We start from the raw sequence: 15,248 nt of genomic DNA on the forward strand, positions 1-15,248 counted from the left end.
ACCTGATGGTTTGCGTTTCAATCTGCTCACATGCCTCCCTCCTCTCCCACGTGGTTGTCGACCTGACACAAAATTGCGCCCGAACTCCCCGAGCACACCAGCCAATGCTGACTTGAGTGCTCACCACGACCAAGAATAGCTCAGTGATGTCCAGCCCGAGATCACAGAGGTGTCAGGGCCGTGCACTTCCAGTTTAATTTTGTGCCTTATCACCTGTGTGTGAGTTGTAACAAGACCATGTGTGTACGCCAGTTCTCTCTACTGTGTGTGTGTGTGTGTGTGTGTGTGTGTGTGTTCTATAGCTGCATTTTAACACAATATGAATGGAAGTGTCTATACTTCAATGCTATGACTTGATCAACTGTCACTCATTGAGAGGCTGATCAGCTTTGCACATTTTGTTGTTGTTTTGCCAGCACAACTGCTGATTGCAGTCCATAAGAACAATGTTTTGGATTGCCAGGCATTTCCTGGCATTCACTGCTCCTCCGAGGTGCTATGCCGTTGACAGACGCAGTCCATGCAGCTCTACAGGTCGAGCCTCCTCTTCTTCAGGTTGTTATTGTCATGTCCAGGCATGTTTAGGCACTTTTTTTTTTTTTCTTCTTTTTTTCTCCGTTTACTCCATTCTCAATTTAGATGGCTCTGTTGATATGCTGGGAATTTGATGACATCACTGAACTGCGGGGGAACGAAAGATAACACAATTTAACCGAAGGACATTTGGGATAGTGTGTTGGTCGGCTGAGGTGACTCATTCAAAGCAGACCGAGCTGCTGAATGTGACCCGTGTGAGAAGAGTCGATAAGCCAGTTTAATTTGCTACCAAAGGTAAATGCAGTACGTCATCTCATCCTGCTGAGAGATGAGCTCACCGTAGATCAAACAACGCGATGAAAGACGCAGCGTTCGCCATCATTCGCCGATTTCTCGACACAAGTTCATTACTCCCCTACTGCCAAGTAGAATTCCTGAGAAAATCCATATCTGACAGTAAAACTAGGCCACGTCACTGTGCAGCACTCTGCTGAAACTGGCTCATCTCTCTGAGGCTATATCCACACTAGTCCAGTTTTCCTACGTTTACACTGAGCAGCCACACGACGCCGGAGTTTTGGAGCAGCCTTAACGGAGGAACCTGAAAACTCTGCCGAGGTTGGAGGTACTTGAGAACTCCAGGGTTTTGGTTCAGTGTAGACGTCGGATACGGATGTGTGCTAGAAAAAAATGAGCCCACACCCGTGCTCGCTACTGGATTGGTTATTACCAGCCATGACGTCTCCGTCCCTGATTCGTCACACTCACTATCACGTGACCCGTACCCGGAAGAAAACAAACAGCCGGCGACCAGCAGCGATTCATTTCAACACGGATAACGAATGGCAAGCCTTGCTTGCTTTGTTGTCTGTAGTAGCAGCTATTGTGGAGTTAAATTCGTCATTTTACAATGCTGCTAATGCCTACATGCAGAGGAGGCGAGCTGTTCTTCGAGCGATGAGCGAGCTGCTTGACCATCGGCGATCAGCCCCCACGGAGCGGCTGTCTGAAGCTACAGTTAGCAATAAATGCTATTCAGAGCTACAGCTACAAACAGAGGAAACGAGTGAGAGACGAGTGATCGACGCTGATTCGTTTCACTTTTTCCGTTTGGTAGCCTTGAGAGACCTTAGTCTGCAAGTATTTCTTCATGAAAATATGTACGAAGATATATTATATTCGCTAATGCTAATCGCGGTTAGCATTTCCCCATTGGCGGTAATGTTAAAATTAGCTTACAAGCTAGCGAGTCGGACCTGTTGCATGATTTTGTGCCCTAAAAGATGGCGCAAATGCCCTAAAGAATTGATAGAGGGCGAAGATGATGTCCCTGTTTTTTCTGCTGGGTGACCCAGCTTATCCCCTGATGCCGTATCTCATGAAGGAATACCCCAATGGCGGAGCTAACGTTACATTCATCAGCCCCCACGACAACAACACATGGAAGCGAGTGATCGGCGGTGTTGACCACATTTATGGACCATAATCGAGTAAACATTTCCGTGTAAGTGTTGATTTTAAAGTAAAGTTGATGTGAGCGAGAGAGAGAGAGACCCGCAGCGCTGTAACTACGTCTGAAAAATAAAACTTCTAAAACTTTCCACGAACTGTGTCTGTTTGAGTTTATAGAGGAAGATCTTAAGTATCAAATACAACCTTTCATTATTAAAGGCTACTTCATTACTCTGTCATATTTTTTTCATATTCAATAATGCTGAAAACTCCTGTGTGGACGGAGATCGGTTCTATTTGAGAACTGCATCCAACGAGACACGGCCTAGTGTGGATATGGCCTGAGTAGCTTACTTCTGACATGCCATTGTTCTTCTGATTAACCTGAAACTGTCAGGTACTTCACCTTATCCACAGTCAATGTAAATTAGTCAGTCAATTTCCCCCCAACAATAAGGAAAAATTCCATACTGTTCTGAGTATTAATACCTACTCGACCACTTTCGGCTAGTTTCTTTTTAATTTTTATTCATCCAAGATAAGTTTAGAGGGAACCTAACGAAAAATCTTTTCATTAATATGCAGCACAGTTCATTGTAGAGTGTAATGTATTGCAAAAGGCTATTTTTATGAGGCAGTGTTATTCATATATTTTTTGTATTTTATTAGGTTTTCTTTTTAAAGAACACAAATAAACAAAAGGGCCACATGTGCCAACTGGAGACAGAACACGCACTTCAAAAACAAAAAAGTCATATCAGTCAGATAAAAATGATACATACGGCATTTTGAAATGAAACCCTCCATTTAAAAAAAAAAATTATTATTTTTTTTTTTTATAGCAACTGATTGGGTGTGGGCCTGGTTATTATTTGAAATTTTACTATGTGAACCATTTCATTTAACAAAAGAAGCCAAACTTGTCATGTTAAAGGACCGGGGAATATATACGCCTATATGGATGGGGCTTTTATTGTGAAAGGTATGAACACAGTGAATCTGGCCGGCGCTGCCTTTTAGCCTCTATGTTGTTAATTCATAACTATAGGTACAACTGAGTTACTCAACCTCTTCTGCTCAATGTGATGGGTTGATGCTTTTAGTTTGTGGTGCGAAAGAAAGTCTACATCGTTCCCAAAACAAAGTGTCGCTTTCTGCCGCGTAATATTCCCGTTCTGTGTGAAAGCTCATTGTCAATCCCATCAACAGACTATGTATTAGTCTGCCTCTCAATACTTTTTTTTTTTTTTAATGTGAAACCGGTAAGCAGCGCAATACTGCAGCGCTAACGTTAACGGGCTTATTTGGGACCTTATTTTAGAAAAAGATGTGTACTGTTACTGTAGGAATTACACATATGATTGTCAGTTCAAAAGATTATTTTGTACGTCAAGAAAGTTAAAGTTTGGCATAGGTTCTCCATGTTATCGTTTTGTGTGGAACAGATCAGTGAACTACATCTCTCGTCTCCCACAATTCTACACACGGCCGTTGGCTTTGCTAGCTAGCAATGGTAAGTTAGCTATGTTTCACGTATAAATGTAACGTCATCTTACCTGATGCGTTTTATCCAGCGACTCCTTATCAACCTCGTGTTCATAGACCGTATATAAGAAGTGGGCGTAGTCATCATGACGTCACACATTGGTTTGTGGACTGCCGTTTTGAAGCCTCGAGTTCGGCGATTTCGCTGTCGCCATCTTGGATTACGGCCGACACCATTTTTTTCTCGCAACCAATGAACAGAAGTTACCATATTTGAACTGTGGAGGTGTGACGTAGTGACGCCGTATACAGCTCTGGTAGCGGCAGCAACCTGTCGATCACAGTAAGCCCGCCCTAAAGCATACTCTACTTTATGGTCTGTTTGACTCTAAATCAACATCATGTTGTATAGAAGAAGACTACTTGTTGCCATACTCTCTCACCGTGTTGAATATTCAGTTGACTCTCATAGGCCACAGCCAGACTGTACAAGACGCTCAGAGAGAGCAGAGGAGGAGGTTAATCTGTCTGAACTGACAGCCTTAAACATCACTGCTGTTCACATAATTGTGACGTTGGTTCCCAGCCATGGCCTTTTGATAGGTAGCTGATGCAGAAATAACACCCGGGTTCTTTTAATGAACGTGCAATTTGTGCTCCAATGTCTATCGGGTTACTTGAAAGGCTGCAATTAATCTGATCGGAGAGAAACGAGCGGGCGGTTAGGACGTCGGACGACTGCAGAGGGGCAACTCTCACCTGACGAACCCAAAAGCTTTCCCGTATCGGTTGTTTGCTTTTACCGTTTCACATGTGCACATATGTGAGGGTTGCATTGCTACTTCTGGTTTTTCATCAACAGATTCCCTCTCGTAGCCTTTAGAAGCCGGAGTGTTTGTGAAGCAGACCTCCCACCCTGCCATTGTCAGCAGAGCTTATGGCTTTGAGCTCCCTCTTTTCTGCTCCACTGCTTCTCCTGGGACAGTCTCTCACTCACACACACACCTACTGTGTCTACAAGGACTACAAGCTTGTAACCCGCTGCAACAACAAGTATGTTAATAGTTGATCATCCTCCAGTCACGTACTGTTAGGGTTTTAATTGGTTGCTCAGTTGTTGGAGTACTCTCAGTCTAAATATCGTGTGTGTGTGTGTGTGTGTGTGTGTGTGTGTGTGTGTGTGTGTGTGTGTGTGTGTGTGTGTGTGTGTGTGTGTGTGTGTGTGTGTGTGTGTGTGTGTGTGTGTGTGTGTGTGTGTGTGTGTGTGTGTGTGTGTGTGTGTGTGTGTGTGTGTGTGTGTGTGTGTGTGTGTGTGTGTGTGTGTGTGTGTGTGTGTGTGTGTGTGTGTGTGTGGATTTGGACTAGTAGTGTGACAGACCACTGTTGATCCGTACAGATCCCACCCCCCTCACAGTTCGGCACGCATGTGAACCGCGGCTTAATGACACAGTTTAATGTTAACCATCACAGTGTGAAATAAAGTTTTACTAATATCGTTATGCGCCAATATTCAGTAAAATGTGTGATCAGGACAGCATTTATGCTTTTCTAGTCGGTGATCTGATAATGTTACACTGTAAACGACTAATCCGTGTTTGAATCAACAGGAGGACTAGTAACGATGGCAGCACCACTAACGTCCAACAAACTGAGGTTCCGTTCACTTACACTATGATGCGTTCAGGCTCTGTTCAGTGAAAATGAGTGTTGGGCGAAGGTAAATTATAACATAATCATAATGTGATCTAGTAAAATGTAGTTTCGGTGAGAAACCTATTAGAAACAAATAATTCCAGTTGTTAATAAATATGAATTATGACCTGTTTACACTAGCTCTAAACAGATTATCATTAAAACTACTAATGACAAGATTTGTTTTTTAATCAATAAAAATACAATATTTTACTTATCATTTAATTAGTGTTTTTAGGAAGAAAACAACCACTATAAATTACTATTTAGAAAGTAAAAGGTTAACCTTTAGTTTTTGTGATGGTTTGCACTGACTTCAGACCGGTTGAAGAGATGTTTGGGATCCTTGTAGACCAGCTGCTATAGTCTAATAACAATATCTAAATCTGCCAATATGGATCATCAATGATCTGCATTTAGTATCCATGGCAAAAAAACATGATCAGGGATCTAAAAGTTATATTTGCTCACTTTTTTCTTTTGTGCTGATCCGAACCGTGAGTTTTATGATCCGTTGCTCCACTAATATGGACCCAAGGGAGTGCCTCGTGGAATTTGGTGCAATTTGGACTTGCGACACTGTCAAAAACAATACACTTTAAATAAAGGAATGAACAGTGCTCTGTGGAGCAGCAGGGGGCGGCGCTTCATGGCTCTGCAGACTGAGTCGACGATGCCGGGCCTTTTGCTGCCGGGCACACCAACGTTACAACCAAACTCTTCTTCACTTCCCTGGAGTGATGAGCGGTTCTCAAGAACCGCCGCAAGCAGCGCTTTTGAGGTGTGGATGTTTCCCACTGTGTTTAAGCTTCCTGGATGTGAAAATGTACAGCTTTTCCTCATCTCAGCACTATACTTAATTACATTTCCCAGGTTTCTGGACTGTTGGTCGATCTAGCAGAAAGCAATGGTTTTCTAAAAACAATTCACTGGTCTAACAAGAATGTAACATCCAACTTAACTCCAGGGGAGACGTGCGTATTGGCAAACCCCAAAACACAGCTACACGTATACACACGTGCATCTTAACATGCTCTGTACCTTTCCAGTAACTATTTCTCTGTCCAGAGTAGCCTCTCCTTTTCTTTTTCTTTGTGGAAGCCGGAGTGGGAAATATGTGATGCGGCCCAGCAGTGAGTCAAGGCCTTACTGCTGATTTGAGGGTAATACCAGAGCTCTGTCTCGGTTTGGACTGAGGCGAATGAGCTGGCTCAGATGGAAAACCGTGACTCACGGAGCAGGGCCTTTTTGTCACAGACTTGTGACGCTGCGGATCAAATGTCCCACCACAGGTCTGAGGTTTCCCGTCCCTCCTCTGCTTTGCCGAGCTGCTTCTTTTGACACACTGAGTGTCGGTGAGTGAAGGAGCTGGCGAGCCGAGGGCCTCAGAGAGAGGACAACACAGACCACCAGGCCTATAGGCCTTGACGGCGCTCTGTGGTTGAACCTTCCCTCCGCCTGATGGAGTTCAGTGAGTCGGTCTCCGTATAACGTGGAGCCTTTGGCCACTGGTTAATGTTCTCTGTCAGTGCTTTAGTTGACTTCCTATCTGTTGCTTTCAAAAAAGAATGGAAGGATGAAATATGGTTTTCCTTTGCTCTGTTTTCCTGCTTCCTCCTTTCTCTGAAGTGGCCTCTATGAAGTCCACCTTTGTGCGTCGCAGGTGTTTTTATCTGCGTGTGCGTGTGTGTGGACAAACAATAGTTTCTTAGTCCTGCCCTGACTGACCTTTGGCTCTTTATCTTTTGTTTTGGGAGGGGGCAGCCAGGACCCCACCCACTCGTGTGTTTTAGTTCAGAGGCTGGGCCAAATGACTGCTGAAAGATATCAGACTAGATATTGTCACTGTGACTAACTCTTTTGATGCATAAGATCATTCTTGCAAGCCAATCTGTTTTTTTGTTTTTATTATTCATTCTGAAATTCCACATCATAATTTCTTGATATAGTCTGAGTGACACTGAGGTGGTCTGCCATCATTTTGAAGAGAAACTGTTGAAACAGGAAGTTTCTCTTTGACACTCTGAGGTGGTGTACTGTCTTTTTTATTTTTTATTTTTCTTTGGTCAGGTTGGTCTTTGGGAATGTGTTCTTCATTATTAAAATGCTTAAATAAATAAAAAAAAGTGCATCTATGTGTCTGTCCACAGCTGATCTGTCATTCTGCTGCGCTATACTGCATACTATTTTGGGTGGCCTGTCGTGGCTACATGCTCTCGTGGTTGACACACATTCTCAGAACACATTTTTGTTACCTTTGCTATTGACCGCCTGCTGGTCTGCGCTGGGTGCCGTTTTAAGTGATGGAACAGATTTGTGGTTTAGCAGCAATCGTTTTGTGGCATATCTGCAGAGGATAGTCTGTCTCCACCGAACCACTTTCACTATCTCATACCATTTTAATTACCTAGATTTAACTAGGAAGACAAAATGGGACAGCACTTAATCAGTGTGTCATGTAAAGGAAGGAAATAACGGAGGATCTGTAATGCAACACTCGGTTCCGTGTCTCACCTCTCCTCTCCCCCTGCAGTGTGCGTCAGTGGGCCCCTGAGGCTCCCTGCTGGTGCTGAGGCAGGATGAAGAGGTTCAGGAGACACGGCCAGGAGTCCCAGAGGGATCGACTCAAACAGGAGCTCTTCCAGTTCAACAAGGCAAGTACCAACAACAGCAACTTTATTTGTGTGTCTTTAAAACCGGAGTTTAAAAGTGCTGTGACAGTCAAAGCAAGGCAGTATGACAAAAGACGAACTAAGGTCAAATGTAAGCCCTGATAAAACAGTACAGTGTATATGAAACAATAACACCAATCCATTCGATAAGAACGACAACAAAAATAGAATATAATAATAAAATAAAATGGTAAAAGCCAAAAGTCTGTAAAAATGTGTTTTAAGAAGTGATTTCAAAGAGATTACTGAGTCTGTGAGCCTTATCTCCTCAGGCAGCTCGTTCCAAAGCCGAGGGGTCCTGATGGCAAAAGCACGGTCACCTTTAGTTTCGAACCTCGACTTTGGAACAGACAGAAGGGCCCCACCTGAGGATCTAAGGCTGCGAGCTGGCTCATAAGGGGTCAACATTTCTGCTATATATCTCATGGCCCAGACCCAGACGTGCTTCAAAAGTGATCAGTAAAATCTTAAAATCAATTCTAAAACGAGCAGGAGCCAATGGATTGGAGCAAAGTAATGTCGTCTGTTAAAACCTCACAACAGCAGACTCTCCCAAAAAGTGAATCTGGTCCTCATTGTTCTATTTACAAAAGAATGTTTATCATTAAGCTGTACTTGAACATCCAAAAATAACTGCCTCCTGGTGTTGGCATACTTTTGTATGTTTGGTGCAGGGATGCTTGTTTTGCGTAAGCCCCGAAGTTAGCGACAACTTCGGCCCAGGCTCTCTTAGGTGGACTGACCTTTTTTTTTTTTTAAGGTCGACAAGCTATTCTCAGTGTAGCGACAAGCCGCTCCTCCGAGTTTTGCTCATTAAAAAAATAATTATGACAGCATTAATCGGTCACAAGTCTTATTGGTGGTTTACGGTTAATTATTAACATCCCTAGTTTGGTGTATTTCTACTGCAGAGAGGTGCACAGCTTTATCAGCGTCCAAACTGGATTTGCCAAACGTTACCTGGTGTTAACGATGGCGTGTCATTTTGTGTTTACACCTACCTGCTAAATAAACAAGTAAGAGATTGTTGGCACATGACCTTATTTCCTCCTTTCTGAGCCATATTCATTTAAATGATTCACAGAAAACTATGTAAAAAAAAAAAACCAAAGGGAACAAATCATTCAGTGTCTCCTGTTTATCTGCTGTACAGTCACTATTTAAAAAGAGAGAAGTTATTTAATGTGCAAGACCAGATGAAAGGCGAGTTGCACCTAAATCCAGATGTAGAAATGATGCTTCATTTCCTGGACATATATTTATTTAAAAAGCAGAGCATGTGATATACATGTTACATGCAGCTAACACATGCGTCAGACAAGCATACACACAGTTTGAGAGCAATAGAAGATGAACAATGTGACCGGATTTTCTTTTGTCACATCAATCTATAAACCTTGTCTTTATTATTTATCTGCACTGAAGAAATTCATTTGCGTATGGTTTTGATCTTTTCATTTTTGCTTTTATTGTGGAGCACTTTGTAATGTCTTGACTTTTTGTGCTTTAGGATGAATCATAGGTCGGCTCTGACTTAAATGATGATGGCTGCTGTTGGTGGTTATTAGGTACATGTGATGATTCAGAAGCCAGTTGGGATTTAATATAGTGTGATATACTGTTAGCGAGGCCATAAGCAAATCTAATTTCAGTAAAACTGTCAGAGTATAAAGAACACACCACCCCGTGCATTAAATCAGAGAGGAAAACGTTTTCTATGCAAACCGAGCAAATAAATGAACATTTGCTCAAGATAAAATAAATAAATCCTTCCTTCCTATTTCTTGTCCACATGCTGTTATGTGCCCCCCGCAGTCTCTTGAGTCTATCCTGTCCTGACATTGTCTCAGCCCGGTCTCACCATGACCCCCCCTTGTCTGTCCCCCCTCTCTCCTCTTCAGACGGTGGAGCATGGATTCCCCCACCAGCCCAGTGCTCTGGGCTACAGTCCCTCCCTGCAGCTGCTGGCCATCGGCACCCGCTCCGGGGCCATCAAACTGTATCCTTCCCTCTACGTGTGAGAATAGTTCCCAGGGAGGAATCTGTCGTGTTTGAACTTGAGGCAGGTTCTGCGCTAATGAGCGTCTGTGACGCCACTAAATCCTCATCTGCAGTTCACATGAGTACCTGGTTCAGGTGCTTTTCATTTTTCCCACGCTACGGCCGAGTCATTGTGTCGCCCGGTCCTGTCGCACAATTCCACTCATTGACGTCGGTGCACTCTCCCCATTGACACAGAGAGACGCACACTGGTTTTGATGCCTTCTCTCGTTGGGGGTGATCCATTTCATACAATGCAGCAGATTGTTCCTGGATAGAAAGTGCAAGAGGGCGCAGATGAAGGGAAATCTTTGAATGAATATTATGAGTGTAAAGTGTCAGATACTTCAGCCTGAGTCAAAGAACAGAGCAGCTACTGTTCTTTAACATGCAGCGCACAAATCACTTGATAGCGTGTTGTGATTCCCTGCGTAGGGATGATGTGGTGTCTCCACACTGTTTTAACAAACGTTCACCACACAACAGAGGGGGCTGTATGAGGAAAATATCTTATAGTTCTTTTTTCTGACCAATATTGCAATCAAGGTTAACTGTAAATCTGTGTTGTGTACACAACTGCTATGTATAGGTAGGCACTGATGCGACATATCTTTGGAAACCTAAGATTCTTGTAATTCGATTTATGCAAACCATTTCAAGATACAATCACAACAACAGGTACAATCAACGCCTCTGTCAGACCACCCACAAACAAACATTTACAAAATCGAGGCAACTCACCGATGACTCTTTATAGAAGTCCCCCCCCTCGATAATATTCCAACAAAAACGGTCTTGTTACATTGCCAAAGGTCGAGACAATCTAATCCAGTAAAATATTTAGTCCAAAACACATTACGTCCATAAATACCCACGGACTGATGTTGCATCATTTCAAATTAGCCGGCAGATATGCCTAACTATCTATGTATTTTCCAACGTAACTTCAGTTCGCATGTAAACATCTCAAAATGGCGGCTGCAGTCTGACGTTTAGCTTGACACCTCATTTGACCTATTAGGAGCTTCCATGTCCAGTCTACAGCCTACAATAGCCAGCGAGGGTCCGCTTTGAAGGAAAGTGCCTGCCCCTCTTCTTTCATGTAACGCTCAAGCCAATTACAAACGATTGTTCTGATGACTGACGCTTCGTATAGCCAATGAAATTTTGAAAATAACGATATGCAGCTTCAGGGGGTGGATTTAGAGGCAGAACACAGAACCTGCGTAACCGCGAGTCAGGTCGCTGTGTCTGTGCTGTAAATGCAAAGTGCAAAGTTTTGGGAGTTTTTGAGACTTTAGGAAAGTGAATAATGGTGAAATAACTTATAGATAACTATTTAGACATAAATAAGCTTCAGTTTGAATTATGAATACACAGCCTAGGTATGTTACCATGGTTACCATGGGCCTCCAAATATCCTTTTTTGGAAAGCGCCTAGACATACCCTTAGTAAAACATGTGTAAAATATTCATTTTCTGTGGTATTGTTGTACAATTTGAACTTGTACTTGGTGAGGCTTCATGCTGTGGTCCCATTGTGTTTTCCAGCTAATACATCCTAGCTATAGTCATCTGCAGGCATCTGTTTGCAAAACAATTATTCAGGCGGAAATAAAAACCTTCTACTTCAGTGTGTTCAAACTTCTATTACTCAATGCCAACAGCACTTACAGTGATGATGACTGTTGGGTAACACTCTGAAGTTGTTCCCCTTCAAAAGAGTCCAAAACCATGAATGTACTCCAAATGGTTCAAGAACAGCTTTCAATTTACTTTGGGTATGCCTTGGATAGGCGTTTTAGGCTAATTTTACCGGAGTTGTAACAATTCAGTGAGTTCATCTGAAGTTTTGAATTTCTTGTCTACGTTGCAAGGCAAGGCAAGGCAAGTTTATTTGTATAGCACATTTCAACAACAAGGTAATTCAAAGTGCTTCACATGAAACCATTAAAAGCACAAAGGAAAAAGTAAAGGAGATTTAAAACATACAGTGAAACAATAATCGATGTCTCCCTGAGACATTACGCTGCACGCAATCAACCATACACTGCCGCAATTCTGCAATTACTCGCACACAAACCACGTTGTAGTATCACAGAAGATACGTCTGTACCATAATCACATCGAATCAGATGAAATGATGCATCTGTCTATTTGGGTAAACTCTGATGGCTTTGTAAGCACTGTTAGCTGCTCGTCGCTGGCTCAGCCGTCACCATGTTGAGAGGCGAGTGAAGGCAATAGTAATGCACGGATTTTTGAATTTAGCACTGTTAAAGTTGAGATATTAAGAAGCCTTTTTAACCTTTTGGAGCACATCCCCGGTCATGGTGTGCACCTATTTACAATATATGCCAAAACATTCCCATAAATCAGTTTCTTGGTATTTTAATATCCCAATTCAATCATCATCAGTGTTTCTTTGACCAGCGGTCAGATATGGAGCTCCGGGTGTGGAGTTCATGGGTCTACATGATGAGAATGCTGCCGTGACACGGGTGCACTTCCTCCCCCACCAGGTACGGTCAAAGAACATTATGCAGTAGTAGTTCTGCTTTTTAAAGGTACTATGAGGAACTTTTGACAGGTTCTCTACATGACCTATATTCATAAATGAGACCATCAGAGAGGGCCACCGGGTCGGATTCTGGCATAATCTGATGAAATCACCCAGGTTCACCATAAACCTCTTCAGCACAGACTCCAGCAGGGCCTCTGACGGGCCATAGTGCTGGGCCCGTTGGCGGGAAAGGGGGGGGCACGGAAGTACCAGAACCAGGACTGAGCTGGGCAGACTGTCGGACCCTACTGCAGTAAAATGAGAGGTTTTCTAAATGGAGTCTGGTGCTCGGACACTCTACCACTTTTGTCCACAGGGACAGCCAAAATCAACACAAAATGAAAGTTCCTCGTAGTAGCTTTAATGTAGCCAGCCTTGTTTTTCATAGAGGAGACTTTGTATGGAACTATGTTCCCTGCCAGCCACCAGTAAATGCCTTTTTTAAAGCATTTTGGACAGTATTGATTGATTGTGGCTTACGTTTAGGTTGAACTGGTGACCCTGCTGGATGACAACAGTCTGCACATGTGGACTTTAAAAGCTCACAAGGGACTCTCTGAACTTCTGGAGATAGGACGCTTCACTCTCACGGGACCACCTGGGTAACACACACGCACCCCTTTCTTGACCCTTTTCTAACGCAGGTAGTAAGAAAAACCTTTTTGGGAACTTCTGAATAGTATCTACATTTCAACCAAAAGATATTCACTCCAGTTGTGGTTGCTGGGTGTGTAGTTTGTGCCCCCCAAATGTTCCTCGTACCTGAGGTTGTACCTCCCAATCGCTGGGCAGTTATCAGGATGGATCTGACTGATCAAACCTCCAGACTGGAGCAACATGGCTGATTTAGTTCCCGGGGCTCCTAACTTCTTGGAATGATTTGGTCCAAGAGGCAAGTCCATCATGGCCCTGCATACTAACCCAGTTAGATACATTCTTAATAAACCTGCTGTACCAGAGCAGCAACGATTACTCAATTAGCCAATGGGCAGAAAATTGATCAGCAAGGATTTTGGTTGTTTCAGCCATTTTTTGAACATAAATTTCAAACCAATTTCCTGGTTCAGCTTCTTAACTGTGAGGGTTTTATGCATTTAGTTTTTCATATCATGGTAAACTGAATAGTTTCTGGCTTTTGGACCTTTGGCAAAACAAGCTAAAACATAACTTCCGGCTGTGAGTAATTATAACTTATTTTTTTGACATTTTATAGACCAACTGATTGAGACAATAACCGGCAGATTAGCTACAGCCCGGCTTTATACAAACGTCAACTGTCCTTCATTCCCCCAAGTGATGTCACCGCTCTCTTCTCCTCCTCAGTGCCCCTCCAAGTGTGACCAGAGTGACAGCAGTGCTGGCTCACTCCTCCGGGGAGCTGCTGCTGCTGGGGACAGAAGGAGGACACGTCTTTATAGTGGAAGTCCCCGGGTTCAGAGAGCTGGAAGAGAGGAACATTAGTCTCGACCAAGTGGCCAGCAGGTGGGCAACCACAACACGCCTCGCTTATAGCCTCCATCTCACGTCACCATAACAATGAGCCAGGGAGGGAGACTGTCCCTAGTTCATTTAAATAGTCTACAAATCAACAGCGTTTACAGCAGCCGTTATCGACGTGTCCAGGAACTCACTCAAAACTTTGTCTCGCCAACAATATACTAGATTACATGCATACGAAATAGAGCTGGATGTTTCTGTTCAGTCTAATCTGTGAAGCATGTCGACATGTCATTAGACCAAGCAGAAAACAAATACTCCTGGGACAGGGAAAGTGATTTTATTTTGTTTGTCTATATGTTCAATTACTCAAGAATAGAATCACAATATCAACCAAAATGTAAAATATATTCACATTTGACTTAGGGCCCCTCAACAAGATGGGTACAGGTTTTTTGTTCTGCTCTAGTGGCACATACTGTCAAAAAATGAGCAATAACTCAAATCACCGAAAGTAAATGCCACACAGGGAACAGGCTTTAGGAGTGCAGATGCTCTTTTCAGTGGAAATAATGGCCAGGCTCAAGCGGTGTAGGACTTGAGCTTTTAGTGTGAGGGTCTAGCGCCTCTATTGAGCCGACCTTGGGGCCAGCATGTGAGACCTCTTGTCATTTGTGATCCCTAAATCCATCTTATCAACTGTAAAAAGACTAAACTGCCTGTAGAAGCAAGTTCAAGGGATCAATCAGGTGTTTTTGAAGTGAGGTTGTGTGAGGTACTTTTCCAAAGTCGTATTACCCGCAGGAGATGTTGTTTACCAGCACGGGAGCAAAGCAATGTACTGCTGTGGACGGGGGCAGCAGCAGAACATATTTTACACACCTGAAATAATTACAATCTGTTTAAAGCAACGGGGAACTCCTGCCGTTATCTATTAGATTCTTTTGACAAAAACAGTATTTTTACCTCCCTGCACACTGGACTTGCTGGTCTACCGCTCACTCGATCAGTTTGTTTTATTGTGTGGCTTTGGTGATTTTAAACGGTTAGTCACACAATAACATAAATGAACGGACGTATGGCGGCAGCGGTACACCAGCGACTTCTGTGTTCTGCAAGATAATAACTTCGGTTTCCCGTCGGAAAAGGCCATTTGATTGCACGGTAAAAAGCAGTCAAATAAAATATTCTCAACATTGCGAACACTTAAACAGATTATTCTGTGTCTAGAATAGGTTTTGCTGCTGCCCTCGTACACTGATGTTACGTTTTTTGACAGTTTGTTCAGTCTCCTGATATGCACTCAACACGACCTTAAACTGATACTCTAGCTTTTTCCTCACACACCAACAGAATACACTGCCTCTCAG

At 43.2% G+C, this 15,248-nt stretch overlaps 1 protein-coding gene across 1 annotated transcript in view; it reads left to right on the forward strand.

Moving 5' to 3' along the window:
* Nucleotides 1–15,248, forward strand: part of llgl2 (LLGL scribble cell polarity complex component 2) — a 34,190-nt gene that overhangs the window by 3,830 nt on the left and 15,112 nt on the right. Inside the window, exons 2-6 of the mRNA XM_079293771.1 lie at nucleotides 7,700–7,820; nucleotides 9,740–9,837; nucleotides 12,319–12,400; nucleotides 12,928–13,043; nucleotides 13,765–13,923. Of these exons, the coding sequence (XP_079149897.1) occupies nucleotides 7,746–7,820; nucleotides 9,740–9,837; nucleotides 12,319–12,400; nucleotides 12,928–13,043; nucleotides 13,765–13,923 (530 nt within the window). The 5' untranslated portion in view covers nucleotides 7,700–7,745. The remainder of the gene's footprint in view (nucleotides 1–7,699; nucleotides 7,821–9,739; nucleotides 9,838–12,318; nucleotides 12,401–12,927; nucleotides 13,044–13,764; nucleotides 13,924–15,248) is intronic.

Source organism: Melanostigma gelatinosum (assembly GCF_949748355.1).
Source record: "Melanostigma gelatinosum genome assembly, chromosome: 21".
Taxonomy (NCBI): Eukaryota; Metazoa; Chordata; class Actinopteri; order Perciformes; family Zoarcidae; genus Melanostigma; species Melanostigma gelatinosum.